At 43.8% G+C, this 20955-nt stretch overlaps 1 protein-coding gene and 1 pseudogene across 4 annotated transcripts in view; one reads left to right on the forward strand and one right to left on the reverse strand.

The window, feature by feature from the left end:
- Positions 1 to 20955, forward strand: part of SEMA5A (semaphorin 5A) — a 460083-nt gene that overhangs the window by 289375 nt on the left and 149753 nt on the right. For all 4 annotated transcript variants that reach the window (XM_070519875.1, XM_070519877.1, XM_070519876.1 and 1 more), the window contains 2 exons: positions 7777 to 7875; positions 9501 to 9714. In XM_070519875.1, the coding sequence (XP_070375976.1) occupies positions 7777 to 7875; positions 9501 to 9714 (313 nt within the window). The remainder of the gene's footprint in view (positions 1 to 7776; positions 7876 to 9500; positions 9715 to 20955) is intronic.
- On the reverse strand, positions 12270 to 13630 carry LOC106847423 (farnesyl pyrophosphate synthase pseudogene; annotated as a pseudogene).

Raw genomic sequence — 20955 nt, forward strand, 5'->3', positions numbered from 1 at the left:
CATCATTTATCACTAGCCATTCAAATTTTTTCCTGTCCTGCTGCATTTTAGTTATCCATCCTACTCAGGAATTAGGAACTAGGCAAGAGGGTTTCTTGTTGCGCCCCGGACACAGCCTGTGGGGATGTTAACTACACTCTGCTAGTGAGTGAACAGACACATGAAGGCCCCGCCTGGGGAGGAGCTTTAATTCAGCACTTTTCACCCTTACCACTCTTGATGTTTGGGACCAGATCACTCTTTGTTGTGGGATCTGTCCTGTTCATGGTCAAATGTTCAGCAGCATCGCTGGCCTTCCCTGTTAGATACCAGTAATTCCTCTCATTCAGTCAGGAAAACCAAAAATAACCAAAAGTGTCTCTGACACCGCCAGACACTGACCTTGTTGAGAGTCCCTGCTTTAATTCCCCAAATGGTAAATCTGTTGGCAACTTTTACATTGTCCATTTTGAATTTTGCTCTAAGAGTACTTTCGTATTTCAACTAGATCACACGTTTTTATTTATGTCACGGACTTTAGAAAAACTAATAATTAATCCCCTTCCCCTCTATAGACTTTGGTCTCCTTGTGGATTAAAGGAAACCATTTGATTACTTATTCTAGCCAGGATTTCTCCTGCTAATAGTCTATGAGCCACTAGATTAAAGTAATCTGTGTGGGAGGCTTTTACTAGCAGATTATTACTACTTGAGGTGAAAAGTTGCTTCTGCTAAATCAAAACTAGCCCATATTTTGCCTTAAGCTGTGATCATTGGTTGTTTTGTGCTTAGAAATTTAGCAAGCATAAAACCCAAAAACGAATAGGGAAGGCCATCTTTCATGCCACAGAAGGGACCAATTGTTACTACTCTTGAGTTTTCCCCATACATAGAAAGAAAATGATTGAAACAAACATTGCCAAATAAAATCATACTTTTGAGTTCCATATGTTTCTGGTTTTAATGGACTAAGGACAATGGTAAATCTCAATAATTATACATTGACTCAAAGTGTGTTTGTGGATGGGATTTTTTTTTAAGACGAATATGTTAAGACAGACGCAGTTGAATTTCAAATGCCCATACTGTGAGAAAGATAAATCACTCAGTCTTTGAAGTTGCCTGAAACATACTGGTGACCTCACACACAGCTTTGAACAACATATGCTTGGTTGAAATAGAATTCAGTTTTGTAGCAGAACCACGTGCTAAGGAAGTTCATCACAGAATGATGGTGATGGGTTTATGAAGAAGTCAGTCTGGGCAGCACTTCAGGGGTTGGCCATGGGCAGTGATAACAGAGGGACATCCAGGGCTCTTCGTTCTGCTTTCCTAGCTTCCTTATTTAGCATCTCTGTTGCTTTCTTAAAATGGCACCTGGCACAGTAGCCATCAGGTGAGAGACCCGAGCCCAGCTCCTGAGACACAGAGAAGAAGGAAATAAGGTGGCCCCTGTGAGAAGGAGCAGCCAGGCCAAGCGCCACCTGCCCAAGGGCTAGTCCTTGAATTCAGACAACCCAAAGTTCCCTGTTCTGACAGACAGTTCAAGGGGCCCACAGAATCATTTTGACTAAAATGTAACATGTATTTGGGGGAGTGGAATTCAGACTTTTGTTAGTAACCATGAGTTTAGAAATGAGAATTCAACCGTTTTGTATTTTTGTTTGTGTGTTAGTATTAGGAAAACTTACACACAGAATCACAAAGTTCCCCTTCTCCCTGAAAGAAAAAGAATAATGCAGAATGTGACACCTCAAAAATGAGAAAAATGCCAGCCATTTTGACTGAACTCATTTTTCCCCTAATGTAAGAAAAGTGGTCTGTGCTGCTCCGCATAATGCATTTGACTGCGGAGCCAAGAAATGCAAAGCGCGGATGAGGGGGCCGGCCCTGCAGGGCTGGTGTGGCCTGCGCCCACTCCCTTCGCTGATGAGAACATTCTTCAACTGACAGCAGAGCAGGGGAGAAGAAAGGTGACACATTGCCCCTTGTTTCCCTGGTATTGCTGGGACTGACGCTGATATCATTTCATGTATCGTCCATTAAAATTACAGTTTAGGGAATCAGGGTCAAGAAAATGCAGCCAAATCTTTGATTTGATTTGGGCCTGTTTAGTGGACGAGAAGGGAGCCACTGAGACTGCCAATTCTTGGGGAGATTTGAGTTCTATTTTCTTTGTAAAATTTTCAGCTCACTTTGGAGAATGGGGCTGACTTTGCCTGCAATGGCTTAAACATTCTGTCTATGAAAATGGGGGAAAATATGTTTTATGGATTCAAAACTTTTTATAATATGATCTCTTGTATTTAGTTCCTTTTGAAATACCATTATAGACATCAGCTTCTAGGACTATTTCAATGTCTTTTACACAAACATTATTTTAAACATAAATAGTCAATTCTCTTGTGATCTAACAAGAGTTCCTTGTCTGTTGCGGTTATTATATCTAAACCAAGGCCCTTCCCACCCGGACCTTTAGGAACTTGACAAAAGAAACACAACTGATTATTAAGGGAATGAAAGAGCTGCTTTATGCGTATATTATACTTTATAATTTTCAAGAGCTTCTTGTTTGTGATCTCATTTCAGTATTTTTAACACCAAGTTCCTAGAATTATTTTGCTAGTTTGTGGGAGAGTTTTGATTAGAATCCAGAGCTTTGTGTATTGTTCCTCCATCTGGATCCTGTGGTCCTGCTTCCCGAGTTGTCATATTCTGCTAGGAAGCAGGTAAACTTCACACGATGAAGAGAAGAAAAACATGACACCATCCTGCCTGGGAACCTGGTGGTGTAGGGGGTGAAACTTGACGTTTTCACCCAAAGTGCCAATATTTGGAAAGCTGCGAGTTAATCGATGCGTGCAGCACAGTACAGACCTACCTTTATTCTATATAATTGCTTCAAAACTTGAATATTCTTTAGATTAGATGCTACCAACCTGTGCAAATTACGTACACCAAATTTGGTGTTTTAATTCCCAAACAAGTTTTCCATGGAGTCAGCTCAGAGTCACATTATGTAAATATATATGAAATATATTTTAATTTATTAATACACTATGTATTATATAACATATAATATATACTTTAATATATATATACATATATGTGTGTATTTATATCTACATATTTATAAATATATACATATATATCTATATACTCATAAATATAGATATAATAGTATGTCTACATATTTATATATCTGCTTCTGTAATATGTACGCACATATATACACATGTAATACATATATATGCCTCATATATACGTCTTTTACGTATGCATGTGTATATGTATTTACCTCTGATTGGAGGATACAGTTTTTCAAGATCCACCTAGTAATCATGACTTCGGCTGGTATACATTCAACAGAAAAGGAGTATGCAATTACTATAAATTGCTCTTGGCACCTTGGATGCTCACAAAGGTAATGCATCATTAAGCGAAAGACACACTGCTTTCAGTGGGAGCGCTGTGATTAGCATAAAGGCTGTCAGGCTGCTGGCCCTCCTTCCTGCTCCCTAAATTGATGGGCTGGGAGATGGGCTGGGTGTTACTGCAACATCGACCTTGTTTACAGACCATCTTTCTACACAGTTACAGCCTTTCTTCAAGCAGAACATATCTGTTTGAAAAAACAATTATGCAATGCTATTAGGCAAAAACAGTTAATTCGTTAGGAAAAAGGTTCTAAAACATGTTCTCTCTCCTGGAGCTGGGGCCTTATGTCCTTGAGACCCAGTGGGCATTGGCTGGTCTCATATAAAAGCACTTTCAGTGAGTCAGCAAATATACCTCTTGGCTATCAATTCAAATAGGAATTGCTTCAAATCAAGGACAGGTTGACTCACCTACAGGAGCCCAGGCGCACGTGGGTTGTTTTAATGTTCAAGAGATGTTATCGAAATGTAGATAGATGACTCTCATTATCAACACCAGAAGCCATGTGGTGCCAGGCTGCTAGTGGCCTTGGAAATGAGCACTATGACTCCTTGGAAAACCAGAATTCATTAAATCCTGTTAAACCATTTTCAAGGTACAGAAATGGGATAAAAGATAAAATTTCTTGGATGAGAAAAGGAAACTCAGAGACATTTGGATAAGCTAATTTATAAGAGAAACCTGTAACAGAACCTTAAAGGACTTCCACGTTAAACCTGTATTGTAAAACAGGTGATCCCAGCAGGACTTGTAGCGAGTTCAGATGACCCGTGAAAAGACCAGGTCTGTAGCACAGACTGACAAAGTGATCTACCAGTAGATTTTCTATAGGAAAATTTGGGTTTCAGGATCACTAGCATGAGGAGAGTAGCTATTATGAGGCCTGGCACTGAGACCATTTTCTTGCCTTCTTAATTTTGACTCTCTGATTCCTACGTTTATCTTCTGCTCAAGAGCTAAGTACCTCCACTTCTTCCATTTCTAAGTTTCCACACTGTTTTGCTTGAACTTGCCCCAATCTCTCTTCAAAGAAATAAGGTTATTATTTTAAATATATTTATTTGTTTAGGATTCATATGCAGTCTGCTTCTGGGATCATTTGAAGCAGTTTGTGAATTAAACAAGAGGGAATTTTTCAGGGACTGAAACAGTAAGGGTCTGAGATGAGCTGAGCCACATTGTTGGGCTAATAGGTTCAGCTCTTGACAGTTAAGAAGAAACACAAAAATGCCAGTCTGCCTCCAGAAGTTTCTCTTGTAGGAATGAGCATGCCTCATCCCAGACTCATTGGTGACAATACAGACTGCTCCTCCCCCCTCCTCCACTCTCTTCCATCCCACCTTGCATGCTGGATTCATCTAGAACATTACCCTCATCAGATCCCATTTATCACAGGCAGCTCTGGCTTCCATAATGCTGCGTCCATCTCCCATCCTTTAAAAAGAAGAGACTGCACAAGGTTGCATGTCCAGTTGTTCTGTTTCCTGACGTTTACCTCCTTCGTCCCGACACACTCACTGAACTTGGGAAAGCCAATCAGTGACACATGGACACGTGACCCTTCTCAGACAGTAGAGCCCCCAACTGTATTGTCACATGGTCCTGATTATTAGAACATGCTTTTTTAATTCTCTGTCTAATTGAAGTAATATTGTGCTCTCCTTCATTTACTGTTTTCCAAGACTTTTAAAAAATGACCAGTTGGATTTGCCCTTCCCCTCTGGCGTACTTCTGCATCCTGTTTATCATGGTCTCTCACCGTCTTCCTAGTTCTTCATCAAGTTTGCAAGGGGGCTTCAGGAGTGTTAACGACAAACAGTCCTAGTTCCACTTGGTCTTTCTTTTGGGAGATTAAGATAAACAACACATTTGTTATCTTGATTGTTTCCTGTCCCATAATTGATTAGAGGCACTTGCTTTCTCCTCAGCAGGTCTGTAGAACTCAGCTGTGGGATCGCATCTTTTCAATCAGCATGATTCTCTTGGAATACCTTACCCTTGACCGTGTGGTTCCTGGTTATGTGACTGCCTCTAGTGCATTTCTACCCTGTGTCAGTCTCCTGCTTTAAAGAAGCAAGCAGAAATGTTCCTGTACATCTTGACTCAGTCTTGAAAGAGTTTTAAAAGTGGCAACAGAAAACAAACAAACCCCCACCTCTCTCCACTGAGCATAATTTCCATCTCATTCTTTATTATAGTGTCTTTGATGGGTCTGTTTTATCTGTTAAGGCCGTTAAGGCTGAGCCCTCTCAGCCCTGTGTCTCCAAGATGTCTTTCTGGGTCCCCCAGACATGCTTATTTCCTGTTTGCCTCCTCACCTTCATCCTGTCTTTGCAAGCTCTGTGCCCCTCTGCTCCCTGAGTGGTGGTTCTGCCTCGCCCTTCGTTTGTTCTGCCTGTGCTCCCTGAGCCTGAGAATGGGTAACCATGTGGTTCTTTGAAGTCTTGTTTTGTTGTTTCTCATTAGAAGTGTCTTGCCCTTTCCCCAGTTATAAAACCAAAACAGAACAAAACAAAACAAGCCTCCCCATCTGGGGTTCCTTTCTCAGTTACCTAATTTACTGTGGACTGTTTACACTCATTTCTTAACTCTTCTGACAGTTAACTTAGATCTTTCATTCTAATTTTATTTTCCCCTCAGTTAAAGTCTGTTCAGATTAGCAGCCAATGATAATTTGTTACTATTATTGCTAGTGTTAGGAGAATTAGCTACCCTTGATATTGCACTTTACATTTAGAAAGCAAATTCAAATATCTTCACGGCCAGGCCACGGGCAGACTGAGTTATGGCAAATCAGCATTTCCTGGAAACTGGGGTCCATTTGGTTGAAGGGGACACGCTAAGCCTTTAAGTCCACATCTTCCTGATGTGGGGCAATCTGTGATTGAACCCACCCTGTCGTCACTCAGCATCTTCTAGGTCAGTTGGTTGGTCAGTCACCACATCCTGTTGATTTGCTGGATTCTGGCTTTGCCCTTTCACACCTCCTGCCTGGTCCAGGCACTAAAGGATGAGGCTGAATTAGGGAAGCGTTTCCTTACTTGCCTCCCGAACTACAGTCTCCCCATCTCCAGTTGAGCTTCCATAGTGATTTCTGAGCGGCCCTTCAACGACAAACATTGGATCGGGTCAAAACTTCATGCAGTACAAACATATAATGGGTCCCTTCACATTCAGAGTAAAATGCAAGCTCACTAGCCTGGTACCCCTGGCCTGTGTCTGGCTTCCCAGTTTATGTGTGACCCCTTCTGTACACAGTGAAAGCACTACACTTTCTCCAGCCACAGTGCCTTGGCATAGTCCTTTCCCCATGCCTGGAATATCTTTTCCTTGTTTTGCTCATTAAAATCATACAAGTATCAGGTGGCACCTCCCCCAGGAAGCCTCACTAAATCCTGCTCTTCCTTTGAGACTTATCTTAGGTGTCACCTCCTCTGGGAAGCCTTCCTATACCGCTTCTCTTTCCCTCCCCTCTGTGGTTAGTAATATGCTGTTCTTCTGTGCCTCCTTATCACAGCATGTGCACAACCAACTCCACAGTAATTCTCATGGCCTCGTATTTTAATTTTCTAGTAACTGCCTAGATCATGGATTCTAGCACTGTGCCTCCCAAAAAGTGTGTAATTAGTAAATGCTGGCTGAATGATTGAAGATCTTTTTAGCTCAAAAGTCCATGCACTACTATGATGGCCCCAGATTTTCTATGAATGCTTTGCAACCACAAACTATTCAGCTCTGGGTCATCTCTCAGCAAGAGGTTTTGTACCCTGTGTTCTGGATATGCCTTCCTTATTAGTTATATTTTTATTGTCCATCAAGAATAAAAACGTTTATAGATTCTTACTGTGTACATAAGGCAGTCTGAGAACTATGTGTAAAACTTGTTCCACTTGGTATACAGAGTTGCCCATGTGACCCTCACATTGGGAGAAGCATTTGCAACGTTTGTTCGGAGTCCTGGGGAAGTTTTCTAAGACACTGTTTCGTGAGCAGCCTCAAATCGTTTCCTTTTATTTATTTCCCTATTACATGTCCAAGGCAGTTTAGGATTTGCAGTGTTATCACATACAATTCAAAATGAAACTAGGTTCATCAAAAGAAGACACACACTTTGAGATTTTAATTGAACATATATTTATCTTAATGAATATCCTCTCTTGAACAAGTGTGCTGGTAGAGCAAGTCAGATTATTTAACAATGCTGCTGTTGTTATTTGTTGGTCAATATCCAAGAGTTTTTTTCTCTTTTCTTTTTAGTGGTCAATTAACATTTACTTTATTAGCCAGACAAATTGTATTCATATTCACCTTTCATCTTGTGCTCAGGCCTTTTAAGGTGTTTCTTGTGACTTTTTTCAGGAGGAATGTCAGAACTACATCCGGGTCCTTCTGGTGGGCGGTGACCGGTTATTTACCTGTGGGACCAACGCCTTCACGCCCGTCTGCACCAACCGGACGGTAAGTCTTCACATTGAGCCTTGACGGAATTTAATATCCGGAAAATCCAAACGTTCCGATAAAACCCTAGTGTTAAATATATTTCTGTTCTCCAAGGAGTTGCTCTTTAATTCAAAAAACATCTTTTGTCAAATTTAATAAATACTTGATGTATTATTGATTTATTCCTAATCACAACTGTCAATTATGTAAAGAACTGGAAATAACCATAGCTTCTATAATTAAAGTTAATTATGTTTTAAGCTATTTCTACCCGCTTTTTCCTCACCAGTGACCCTCAACATTAATCCTCAACACGTTCTTTTTTCTTATTCTGTTTTATTGTAGGGATACTGTTAAGTATTTAAATGACCTAAAATCACACACAACTAAAGAAAATATAACTTACAAATGGGGTAAGAAGCATGTCAAAAAATTAAAGCAACCCAACAAATGGAACCCTAGGCAAAGTAAAGTGATAACTGAGCCCCTTTCTTTTTCTTTTCACCTGTCATTATAGAGGGAGGAATTTTTGGCCATCCGTGTCTTATATGTAGAGCAGCAGGCTTATCAGAGCACACTTGTAATCTTCCTAATTTGGGATATTAATTTGATCTTCCTCAGGGAACATAATGAGGAAATATCATTATGTTAATTTCCTGGTTACACAACTTCTTACAGGCTTTGAATTTATCCACTGCTTAACTCTTCATTATTCTCAAGTTAACATTCAGTTATTGGAAATAATGGGGGGCGGAGGGTGATAAGTGATGCTCACAGAGAGATCTCCGGGTGCCAAGCCCTGTTCTGAGCACTTTACATCGACTCAATCATTAATCCTCACATCTGCCCCATGGGGTGATCATCCTTTGAGTCATTTTACAAAATAGCCTGAGGCATGAAGAGTCACTTCCCCGAGGCTACAAGTCTACTGGTAGAGCAGGTGGTGTGCGTGAGTCCTTCTGCCTGACCTCTCTGCTCTGTCACCTCTCAGGGAAGAGTGAAGAAGCAAGTGGAACAAAGATGCCCTGCCACTCACCGAGCTTTTCTCATTCAGTGATTCGTTGGGAATCCGGCACTTGACACACTCACTCACACCAGACGCCTGCAAAACACCGAGTTGCTTCTCTGAAAACTGAAAAAATAAAGTCTTGCAAATTTGGGCTATGTGGTGCTAAAAATCCACACATGCTTACCCCTGAACACAATTTGGGACTATTCATAATATTTTGATCCACTTATATTGATAAAATTGTACATCATTCTTTATTGCAGTTTATATTTTCTATAAATATAGAAGTCAGTTTCTTTATTAAAGTGGAAAAATCTGTACTGCCTCATGCATCATAATTAGAAGCCATATACAATAATCTTACTTCATGTTTTGTTGAGTATTCAATAGCATGGGGTGCAGTAACTCGTAGGGATCATGAGAGAGAGAGAGATCTATTTGGATTCTCTAACCGTGACCACAGCATGCTGTTCTCATCACGGTCAGAGGGTAAAAGTTTGTGGTGTCTTTTCCTGAGCCCCAGAGAGTTTATAGCACATGCTTCATTTGTAGTTCAGGTAGACATGATCCATTAACACCATTAATGGGCGTGCATGGGGGTTAATTGGTTTCTCTCTCTTGTCTTCTCTCGTAGTTGAGTAACCTGACGGAGATCCATGATCAGATCAGCGGCATGGCCCGCTGCCCCTACAGCCCCCAGCACAATTCCACGGCTCTCCTCACGGCCGGCGGGGAGCTCTATGCTGCTACTGCCATGGATTTCCCGGGCCGCGATCCCGCCATCTACCGGAGCCTGGGCGTCTTACCGCCGCTCCGCACAGCGCAGTACAACTCCAAATGGCTCAATGGTAAGTCACACTCACTTCCACTTTCCCGTCTTATTCGTCCATGATGCCTGGTTACTTGGTGCTCCAAAGAAAATTGTCACGGTTTCTGAAGAAAAACAATTTCTTCGTTTTCTAAAAAGAACAAAATGTAACTTGTTCTGAGCTTCAATGTGGAAGGGCATCCTCTGGTTCTTTGCTAATAAGAAGAGAAGTGATATTCCCACACTGGAGACCTTGATAACAGGGCTAATGTTGATATGAGCATTCATCAAACTTAAGCTGTTGTTTTATATTGTGGTTTGAAGTCTGGGAAATTTGATATTGTGTCAAAGATATCTGAAGACGCATGTGCATTCCTTCTTAGCTTATTTATTGTATATCTAAAGAGGGAAATTACTAGCATTTCATGAAATTTTCAGACACTGTGTAAAAGAATGTGTTGTCTACAGGTAGCTCCAAATAGCTTAACCAACTGAAAAAACAAAAAAGATACAAGTCATATAACTAGATGGTTGGGGTAGATGTCTTCGGAGTTGCTTACTTCAATGGCTCAAGAGTTCATAAGGACCCAGATCCTGGCACTGCTCCGCCTGCCATCCACAGTCTGTCTGGTTGGTCCTCAGGCCAGCTCTGCTCGTGGATGCAGCATCACGGCTGCAATTTCAGGTACTGCATCCAGATATGACAACATCTGATGGAAGAAGAACCACACTCCTTGTGTCCTTTTTTGTTTTTTGTTTTTGAAGAAATCAGAAACCCCCAGAAGACTTCCTTTCAATCCTGGACTACAATTTGGTCACTTACTCACTAAGCATTCAGAAGGTGGTGCCAACCACCCGAATTGAGGTTGGCTATGTACAATGCCCTGAGATGTGCTAGCTGAAATATAGCCTTCTGTATATGTGTATGTTCATGTGTGAATGTGGCTGCATGCACACATTCACAAACATGAGGATATGGACAGATATATGCAATCCATTCCCTGAAGCATATATTTGATAATTTGCACAAAGATGAAATCTTGAAATTGTAATTATAGGATTTACCATTTTGAGCTCTAAAGTTTTACAAAGATTTACTGGCCTTTTGCCAAGTACAAGCTAATTGTGTAGACCAGAGTTTCTCGACTTCAACACTGTTGACGTTTTGGGCCAGGTAACTCTTTGTTGGAGAGTGGTGGTTTGTCCTGGCTATTGTAGGATGGTTAGTAGCATCCCTGGCCTATACCCACTGATGCAATAGCATTGTCCCCCACCCCAGGTGTGACAACAAAAACTTTTTCCAGAAATTGCCAAATATACCCTGGGGAGAAAAATTGCCTCTGGTTGAGAACCTCTAGGTTAGACCCATTACTTATGCATATTTGTGTGTATGTGTATATATACACACAAGTATTTTGTCAAATAATATAGTCAAACTGGCCATCACAGTTTGCCTTTTAAAGACTCCCTTGTAGAAAAGAATATTTCCTCATCGAGTCTGTCCAGGAAGCTGAATGACTGCATGCTTCCAAAGGGCAGGATGAATTGTTTTCCAAAACCAAACAGTAGCTACATTCCCTCCATTAACATTGTTTCTGTTGAACTGGTTTCAGCCAAACTCATTGACTCTCTCTGGAAGGTCTCCTTTCGGCCCTGAAGCTTTCATGTGGGTAGTTTAAAATTCTTCTTTCTATTCATTTGTTGACTTTTACTGGCCAAGCAAAGTTTCCAGTTAAAAATCAAAATTACTTCTCCCCCAACCAAAGGCATTGTAATTAGAGTTTGCCAAAAGCAAAGTAAAAAGTAATTAGGAGCACAATGCCTTTCTTTTCCCAAAAGTGATGCCCTTAAGAATATCCTGGAAAAAGACTTCAAGTCATAGCAGTTCTAAACACTGGCTGTTTCTTTATGTAGGACTCAGATACCCCCTGGCTGATCAGATGGTCAGATCCTATTAACTCTCTGGGTAGAATCCTTTTCATTTGAGAGTCAGGGGATGTAATAAGGACAGTCAAGAGCTAACCCAGGGCTTACCACAGTCCTAGTAGGCATGCCGCCATTATTTGTTTAACAAAGGAGTTAATGTTTGAGATTCCAAAAAGACACTGCTGTTATATATGTGATTTCATCCAACAACTGCAGACATTGGAAACACTTCCAAAATAAACATGGTGGAGCTACCACTTAGAATACAGTGTCATCATCACTCCCACGGCACTGAATGGCCTTGCTTCTCTCAGAGAGCAGCCCTCCTCGCCCCTTCCCTGGCCCACACCAGGAAGGCTGTCACTCCTGGGAGAGAGAGTTGAGAGCCCTGACTGAGGGTTTCAAATTCTTGCAGCCACGTGTTTATTCCTTCTGCTGTGTCTGTTGGGATGCTTCCTTCTTCCATCTAACCCTGAGATGTTTCTACTCCTGGTTGTCCCTGGTCTTCTGCTCTGATTGATCCCCATCCAGGACAAATTCTAGCCTCTGACCCCCACTTAGCTCTGCTGCTGTCCCCTGCTGAGCTTGGATGCAGGGCATTTATTGTCACTGCCCTAGTTGGAAAACACACGCTGCATCCCCTCTGCCCTTTGACCAGCTGCCCCTGTCTCAGTTCTTTCCACTGTGGTTCTGAAGTAATTTTCTTTCTTACTTGAGATTGTTGCTTATCTTTTATACCTTCTTTTTTGCCATAGCCTTGAATTTCTTCCTTGCTAATGATGACCACCATTTTTTTTATAAAGATGCTCAGATCTCCTCCTTCTTAAATGAGATAACGAATAAAGAATCCCAAACAAGCTAAAAACAAACACCCTTACTTCTGCAGTGTCCAAGAAGGGTCCTCTTTCCTTTTGTGACTTTAGGGACCCATTAAATGATGCTCTTATATTCTCCTCTTGAGTTTTGAACTGATTGGCAATCAAGGTACAGGAGTCAACAGATGGAGCTCAGAGCATTGCATTTGTTCTGGGCAGAGCATAGTGGGGACAGGAAGGAGGAGTCATGAGGGGGTCCTCCTTCCTATTCTCTCTGTGTCTGTGTTTGTTCAAGGTTTCCTCAGAAATGCTACTGTAGCCCTTCTCTGACCATTGTCCATGAACTAGCCAGGGTGGTCTTTCAACACTGGACCCAGATCCTGAGAGTCCCCAGCTTAGGCACTCTTTAATGCCTTGCCTTTTCTGGGAAAAGAAAATACCGTCCCTCTTCCCTGGCACTTGGAGGCCCTCCGTGGCTTGCTCTGGGACCTCTGGGACCTCATCTTCCTCCACTCTCCCCACCCAAACAAGCTGTGCCCCATCATCCTCCCATTATCCGTGTCCTCCCCTGCTCTGGACCATTGCCCACGCTGTCGCCTCCACCTGAGACCTTCTCCCCTCCCCCTTTTTTTAAAGTTAAACAGTAATTTATTGAGAGCCTCTGCTTCCTGCTCTTGCTGTCTCTAGGTCACTTTTTCTGCTTGTAGAGCTTGTGTGCTAGCCCCGGGAAGATGGCCGGGGGCAGAGGTGTAGCATACTGCTCAATGAGATCCATAAGGTAGCTGTAACTCTTCTTCATTCTGCATGTACACACCTGGCAGATTCAGCTCCTCGTGTAATGCCTTCACCGGGCTGCCTTCTCGGCCTCCTTCTGCCCATAATTCTCCCGCAGGATCTGGCACTGTTCTGGAGAGGTTTGTTGCAAACATTGAACCACCAGCCAGCTGCCAATCTTGCCCATCAAACTGGGGTTCCCAAAGACGTTAAGGTAATCATCTGAAATCTGAAAGAACTCTCCCATCTCCAGCAGGGTCTTCTGGCATTAGCATGCTCCTTCTCTCTGTCAGTGCCCGTCGTCTGTATGGCAGCAGTGACAAGAAGATAGAAGGAGTAGAAAGCTATCTTGTACTTGATGATAGATTTGTACCTCTTTTTAGTGAATCTGCCAAGATCCATGTTGCCCTGTGGGGCTGCAATGAGGTCCAGAGTTTCATATCAAGCCTCAGTGTCTCCTCCGTGGAGAAGCCTTCCCTGGTCATCCTGTCCAAGGAGCTTCCTGGGTTACTCCATTTACTCCATCCCATCACCTTTCCATTTCCTTCCTAGGGGGAATCCCTATTGATTATCACCTTATTGATTATGTGTTTGGTTATTGAGTCCTGCCTCTCTCTCTAGAAAGCTAGTTCCACATCAGATTGCACTGGTCTCGTCTACTCCTGGGTATCCACGGTGCCTGGCCAGTGCTCAACAGATGTTAATAAGTGAAAGTGTAAAAGTAAATACATAAGAAGAATGAATGGATGGTCTCTCTATCTATCCCAGGCAACTTTTTTATCTATGAGGAGACACAAATATGATCATATTCTTCTTCAAGTCTTTGTAAAAAGCCCCCAGTTGTGTACCAATGTGTGACAACCACAGCTGTACAGGAGCCAGTTAGTAAATGTCAGTGAGAGAGAGAGGGCGTGTGGACGTTTGGGGGTGGTGAGGACTGTGGCCAACAGCAGCATTCAGGCTTTCTCTAAAGGGCTTGGTGGCCACTGAATTTCTGCCTCTTCATGCCATGGGCAGTGCTGGGCCCGGGTGACCAGGGCATCTGATTTTTCTCAAGAAGTCAGAAATCTTGATTTTCTTGTGACATCTCTACTTTTATAATGCTGACAACTAACTGGGCTTAAAGACTGTAGAACCAGCACAGCAGGGACAAAATGCCCTATTCCAGGGCCTGAATTCAGCCACAGTCACCAGTCTTCAGGATAAGCCTGAACTCCTTTGCCATCCTTATCAGTTGCTTCATGATCTGGCCATATCTTTTATCCTCCGTCCCCTCCTCCCTCCCTCTGTGTCCTGTGCCTAGAATCCCACGCTTGCTCCCCTCATACACACACTTAGTTTTCCCGGCTAATTTCCTTGCGTCCTTCGAGAGTCCCGTGCTCCACCCAGAAGCCCTCCTTGGCCTCTCCAAGTCCCTCCTCCTCGAGGAACCCACAGACTGTGTGTCTCTCCCTTGCGCTTTCTCCCTGTGCTCCGTCATGTGTATCTCGTCTCCGCACTATGTTGAGGGCCCCCAGGGGCTGGGGACTGTGCTCTGGTTCTGTTGTCTGACGTGAGGCTCACGGGGAGAGAGAGGAGGCTTTGGCTGTGGAAAGACTTAAGGGTGAATCAAGCTCACCCTTCAGGATACTGATTTGTGTCTCACCTCTTGGTTTCTTTGTCTGTAAACCTAAGTTAACTAGCCACCTGACCCCACTCTTGTGAAGATAAGATGAGACAATGAAGGGAGGATGGATATTAGTGTCTGGCACACAGCAAGTGCTCAATAAATAAAGGTAATTACTGTGAACTCCCCAAAGTCAGATGGACTATCTGATGTGTAGTAGGCAGGGAATAAATGTTTGTTGGCTGAGTGAATGGGGGCACATTTTGGGCCGTGGCCCTGAATTACTGGCTCCTAAAGAGGAAGGCAGCCTCCTCTTTCCTGACTTGACAAGCTTCCTCCACGCTTTCCTGCAGTCCCCATGCCGCCCTCTGGGGCTGGCCGCTCCTGACCTCCCCATCCTTCTGCCGCCCATCCAGGTCCTCCGGGCACATTCAGACCTGCCCATCACTCTGCAGTCTGGGGTCCCTCGAGGTGCTAGCAAGACTCGGGACCCCTGGAGGCTCTCTCTCAGCTAACAGCTGCTCACGTATGATAATAAACAGAACTCATGTCTTTGTTTTGGACATTTCCCAGTTTTTTCCAACTTTTTGGTGTTGAGGAAAGACAATTCTCTCAGCAGGAGAGGTCTGGAGGATAGCGTCTACTAACCGTGGTCAGCAAAATTTTTGCATTCAGATTTACTGCTTGTGATTAACTTGCGTGTAGGACAATTTGCCTCTACATGGAGGTAGCCCCTTCCCATAATTCTGTTAGTTAACTCATAGGGCAAACTCATCAAATGACCAGCACAGCAGTCACCAATGTCTCTCGTTTGCTGTACCAGCACTGTCCTAGGCCTCTTCCTACCCAAACCTCCTGCCAGCCACCCACCATCTCTACTTCCTCAAGCCATGCCTTTAGTGACATTTTGGACAATGTCTCTGTTTGTTTCCTAGGGTTTCCAGAACAAAGTACCACAAACTGAGTGGCTTAAAATAACAGACATTTATTCTCTCAGAGTTCGGGAAGCTGGAAGTCCAAAATCAAGTGTCAGCAGAGCCCTGCTCCCTCTGAAGGCTCTAGGGGAGGACTTGTCTTGCCTCTTCCCACTCTGGTAGCCCCAGGCATTCCTTGGCTTGTGGCAGCGTCACTCCAGTCTTTGCCTCTGTCTTCACATGGCCTTCTCCCTGTGTGTTCTATGTCCTCACACAGTCATCTTCATATAAGGGCACAAGTCATATTGGATCAGGAGCCCACCCTAATCCAATATGACCTCATCTCAACCATTATATCCGCAATGACGCTCTTTCCAAATAAAGTCACATTTACAGATCGTGGGGGGTTGGACATCCACATATATTTTGGAGGGATGCAATTCAACTCATGACTGTGCTCTAATCAAGAAATGCTCAAATGTTGAAATCTTAAACTGCAGCATCTTGTTTTCTGGTGACAATCTTAATCCTCTTTCCTGTGCTGCCCGTAAATCCTCTGCCCCCTCTGCAGTCTCCTCATTTCCGCAGTCTCATCCTCACTCTTAGCAGACGATGTTGCCTTCTTGTTTCCAGTGAGAATCGGAAGGCTGGAGGTAAAGATTGTCGGTCCTCTGCCCAAGGCAGTGCTGGTTTACACCTGTTCCTCCTTCTGCTCCCCACAGCGCTGAGGTGGACAATATGTTACGGCTGCTCTCTCCACTGGGCATCCTTCCCCTGCCCCATGATCCTGGGGAAGAAGCACCTTTTTTCAGGGCAGCATCCTAAAGGGGATCTTGTCTGGCTCATTCTGTGTCTGAGTTACTCCCTCCAAGGACTACAGTGAGGGCTTGGCGGAAATGAGCACTCTGACCCTCCAGACTGAGAGAATCATGTAGGCATGAAGACTGCTCGTCAGGGCTTCGGAACATGTAGACAGAGCACAGCAAGCCATGGCCCTTCCGCAACCCCCGCCTTGAGGGACCCCCAGCACTTCAGGGCTCATCTTCAGGCAGTGATGGCATTGGCCTGTCCAGGGTGACATCCTGCCAGGACACAGGGAGCCCTGAGTAAGGACTTACCAAACCTCTAATCTTCCCACAGCACCTTCCAGAAACCCAGCGTAAATACCTGACATGGTTTCAAAACCCTGCTCTGAGCAAGCCGAGTCCCTTGGATCTAGAACATGCCAGAGTTCCAGGTACAATTTCTTCCCACCATCTCTACCAGACGTACACCAAACTTCACTGATGCACCTGTGCACAACAAGACCCAGGTGGTGGGATGTGCCATCGGCTGTCAGCAAGGGCTGGCGTGGAGAGGGAGAGCAGGCCTGGCACGGCTGTAGATGCCTTCCTCCGGTTTACCTGCTTTCTTTTTCTGGGCCATGTGATCTGGCTCCATCTGCTTTTTGAGCCCTGACTCCTGCTACTTTCCCCATGTATGTTCCTGGCGGCCTTAGGAGGAGTGCAGCTCCCTGCGTGCATCGTGCCTTCCTCACCATATTCCTTTGCACGTACTATTTATGCTGATGTTTGCCTCCTGCCTAATTCTGGCTCCTCTTTCCTTCAGTTGAAGTTTCCCTTTCCCCAGACTCGGTTGGGTCTCTTTCATCCCTTCTCGGCATTGTGCATGGTTGTGCTTACCCCCACAGTACCCATGGTACTGGAGCTACTGGTCCTTCTGCTGAAAACCCACCAGAGGCCCCATTTCATCTGCAGAGAAAGCCAAAGTGCCACCCACCGACCTCCCACTGCCTCCTTGTCCCCCGTCCTTCTACTGACCCCTTGCTCCCTCTGCCTTAGCCTCTTCGGTGCTGCTCAGTGCCACTGGCTCTTCTGTCTCTCCCAGGGATCAGCAGACTTTTTCTATAAAGGGTTAGAGAGTAAATATTTTAGGCTTTGCGGTCCACGTGGTCTCCACTGCAGCTTTCCAATTCTGCCATTGTAGCGTGAAAGCAGCCATTGCCACTGTGTACATGAATGCCTGTGACTGTGTGCTCATAAAACTTTACTTATGGCCAAAGGGGAGCATTCAGTCCTCAGACTGTAGATTGCCTGCCCCTGTTCTATCTGGAAAGCTCTTACCCCCAGATAATCCACCTGGCCAGCTGGTTTAGCTCCTTCCTGTCTTTGCAGACATGCTACTTTTCAGTGGGATCGCACTCTGTCCACCTTATTTGAAATTGCACCCTCCCCCACCTGGCCCTCTTGACCCTCCTACCACGTTCAGTTTGTGTTCTTAGCTGTTGTGCTCTTTTAGGACTTGTCTTCTTTCCTCCACTAGAAAGAAAGTCCCCCAATGGCGAGGCTCATGGGTTTTGTTCATTCATGTGCCCCACACGCTTTCAACAGTGCTGGACTCATAGGGAGCACTCAATACGTTTTTTGAATAAGTGAGTTAACAGATGAGCAATTTACTTCTTTGTTCTCCCCATGAGTTCGTGAATTCTTTGGGGGCAGGGATTATGTGTGAGCAATCTTTGTGTGCTCAGTACCTCACATAGTACCTGAAACACAGTTCAGTTTCCATCAATATTTGTTGAATGAGTAACACAGAAGCACATTTCATAAATAGCAGAAATACGAACCATGTTGTTAAACGAAGGGAACGTGTCATATTGGTTGTAACCCAGAATTAAAAAAAAATAGATTTGTACCTTTGAAACTGATTCAGGTTCAAACATCTTAAAAAAGTCTTCCTTTTGTCATCTCCTTTGGACCCCCATTTTCAACCATTATTTATTCAGTCAATTATCAATGGCAGTGCGATCGATTGGATAATGTTCTGGAGGAATTTGAAATTCTGAGTGATGTGTTTGGTAATGAATATAAGTCTCAAAATCAGATTTTCCCCCTGTGCCAATGTCACTCTTAAAACAAATTTATGTGTTTAGAGAAATATCTTAACAGCTTTAATGCATTAAAATATGAATTGTTAGTAACCCTTATTCAATGATTACTGTAAAGCAGGATAATAAGTGTTTAATTGTCTATGCTTAAAATAGAGAAGCTGTAAAACCTGCCTTCAAGAAACTGATAATCAAATTGGGGGAACAGTAAGCCCATGAAAAGGGGGAAATTGACATTTCCAAATTAATGTGGTGCAGATTGAGTTTGTGAGTTGTGAGGGACCTCCATGCTTACACACAGAATAAAACCTCAGGAGGCACATGGAAAAACTAGTTCATAAATGAGCCTTACTAACTCAGCATGGACATCTATGTGGACATCATCTCATTAATGCTCAGTGACCTGCTTGTTTTCCTTCTCTGGAGGAAACGTTTACGGGTCTGCTGGGTCATCCGGATGAGCTCCACGGCTTCCTCCCTTCTCTGAAATTCCAGCCGTGACCTCAGGTGGAGGCAAACCCACTTGAAATCCACAAGCATTCTTATTTTAACAGTATCATTTTTTTATGAGCTATTATGTTTCTAGTTAAGGATACTTTTTTGTAACAATCTCAATTCTCCTGTTTGAAACGCTTTAATGATGTTAGACAAGTATTAAATACACTTTTTGAGGTCTTTAAAATACATTGATTAACCTCCTAATGATTGAAGATAATTTACCTGGAGGGAGAAAATCCCTCTATGCTTAACTCAAGGAGAGATTGTTCCTGCTTCTCGTGAAGACAGGTGCTTTGTGGAGCTCAGGGCTTCTCCCTGGGAGCAGTACTGCCTCTTGGTGGTCCAGGCATGGCCAGGCTGCGGTGAGTCCACTGGGCTCCGTCCTGGGGATGGTGAGAGCCCTGTTGGCAAAGTCTACGCAGCCTCGTCCCTAAAGGTGTTAATCGTCCGTGCTAGGCGTCCTCTGGAGGGATGACATTTGCTAAGGCAGGACATTCATAAATGGAAGTGGAGTTCACAGAACAAGCAAAATAAAGACAAATGGGGTCTGGGAATGAAGTGTATTTGTCTGAGAGAACTAAAGTATTTATCAAGGAAAATAATCTTGGTAAAACGAGAACGAGCATCTGGATTGCATAGTCAGCAGCCTAGTTTTGTATTTTACCAACCAAGCATCTGGGGAAATGTTTAAAAAGGGGCATCATTGTGCACCCAGTACTGCAGCTGCAAGGCTGAAGGCTGACATCTAACGCCCAAAGTTTCAACTCGCTGGGTGATGAGACCTGGACTTAGAGCTGCGACACAGCACCATGAGCTGCACTTCTCTACTTTCCAGGCTTCATCCAGCCCAGCAAGGGCACTGGGCAGATTGTCTATCTTGTGTGAGGTGAATATATTTTGGAAATTGTGTTGCAAACCAAAACTGACTATCTTCATAGGGTCTGAAATGATTTTAAATAAATGGCCTCCCTGCGTTCCATCTGCGTGTCCGTGCACCTATTGGAGTCTCTGTTAGCTCCAGTTATTATTTCATGTGCAAGAGAGAGTCACAATGGCTATTTATAATGTGCCAGGTGGGTGGGCAACTCCATGCACACTCATCTGTAATCCTCCACACAGCCCTTCAAGGGAGATGGCATTGTCCTCATTTTAGGGATGAGCAAGCTGAGGTCAGAGAGATTAGCCACTTGAACCAGGCCCACACGGCTGATGTGTAGCTGAGCTAGGATTGGAAGATAGATCCCTCTCCAGAGCTTGCCTCCTTCCCCCTCCATGTGCTCCCAGCCTCCCATCTGTTTAAACACCAACCCCACAACCTGCCTCCACCTCTCTCCTGAGGTCCACATTTTTATGCACAAGCTGCCATGGCAGCAGGATATGGGGACTTTGGAAAAGGGTGACAGTGTTTTCTTGATTAGTAAAGCCTTGCAAAAGGAGATGGAATGAACTGGGATTATTAAACCCAAGCAGAAGAGCCTATGGAATAACTGGACCAGCCCTTTATAGGCACAAAATTTTGGTCACAGGAAGGAGTCACTTGATATGGTGCTCTTTGAAAATAGTGTCATGCTCTGATCCGGTCATTGAGCACAGAGTGCCTCAGAGTTGGGGAGCCACAGAATCCCTTCAGGCTTGTGATGAAGGTTCTATACTTGCCATTAGGTCATTCGGACTTTCAATTTGTACATTTCAAATGAGAATGGATGTATGAGCCCTTCCTTCCCTCATGAAATTATGAGCCCGAAGGTACCAACTGTATATACACTAAGCCATGTGGAGACCTGTGTAAATACACACACACAAATATGCCCCATTGTAGAGACTACAATATATTATGTAGAAATTTACTTGTACTTATATA

Source organism: Equus asinus, chromosome 10 (genome assembly GCF_041296235.1).
Source record: "Equus asinus isolate D_3611 breed Donkey chromosome 10, EquAss-T2T_v2, whole genome shotgun sequence".
Classification (NCBI taxonomy): Eukaryota; Metazoa; Chordata; class Mammalia; order Perissodactyla; family Equidae; genus Equus; species Equus asinus.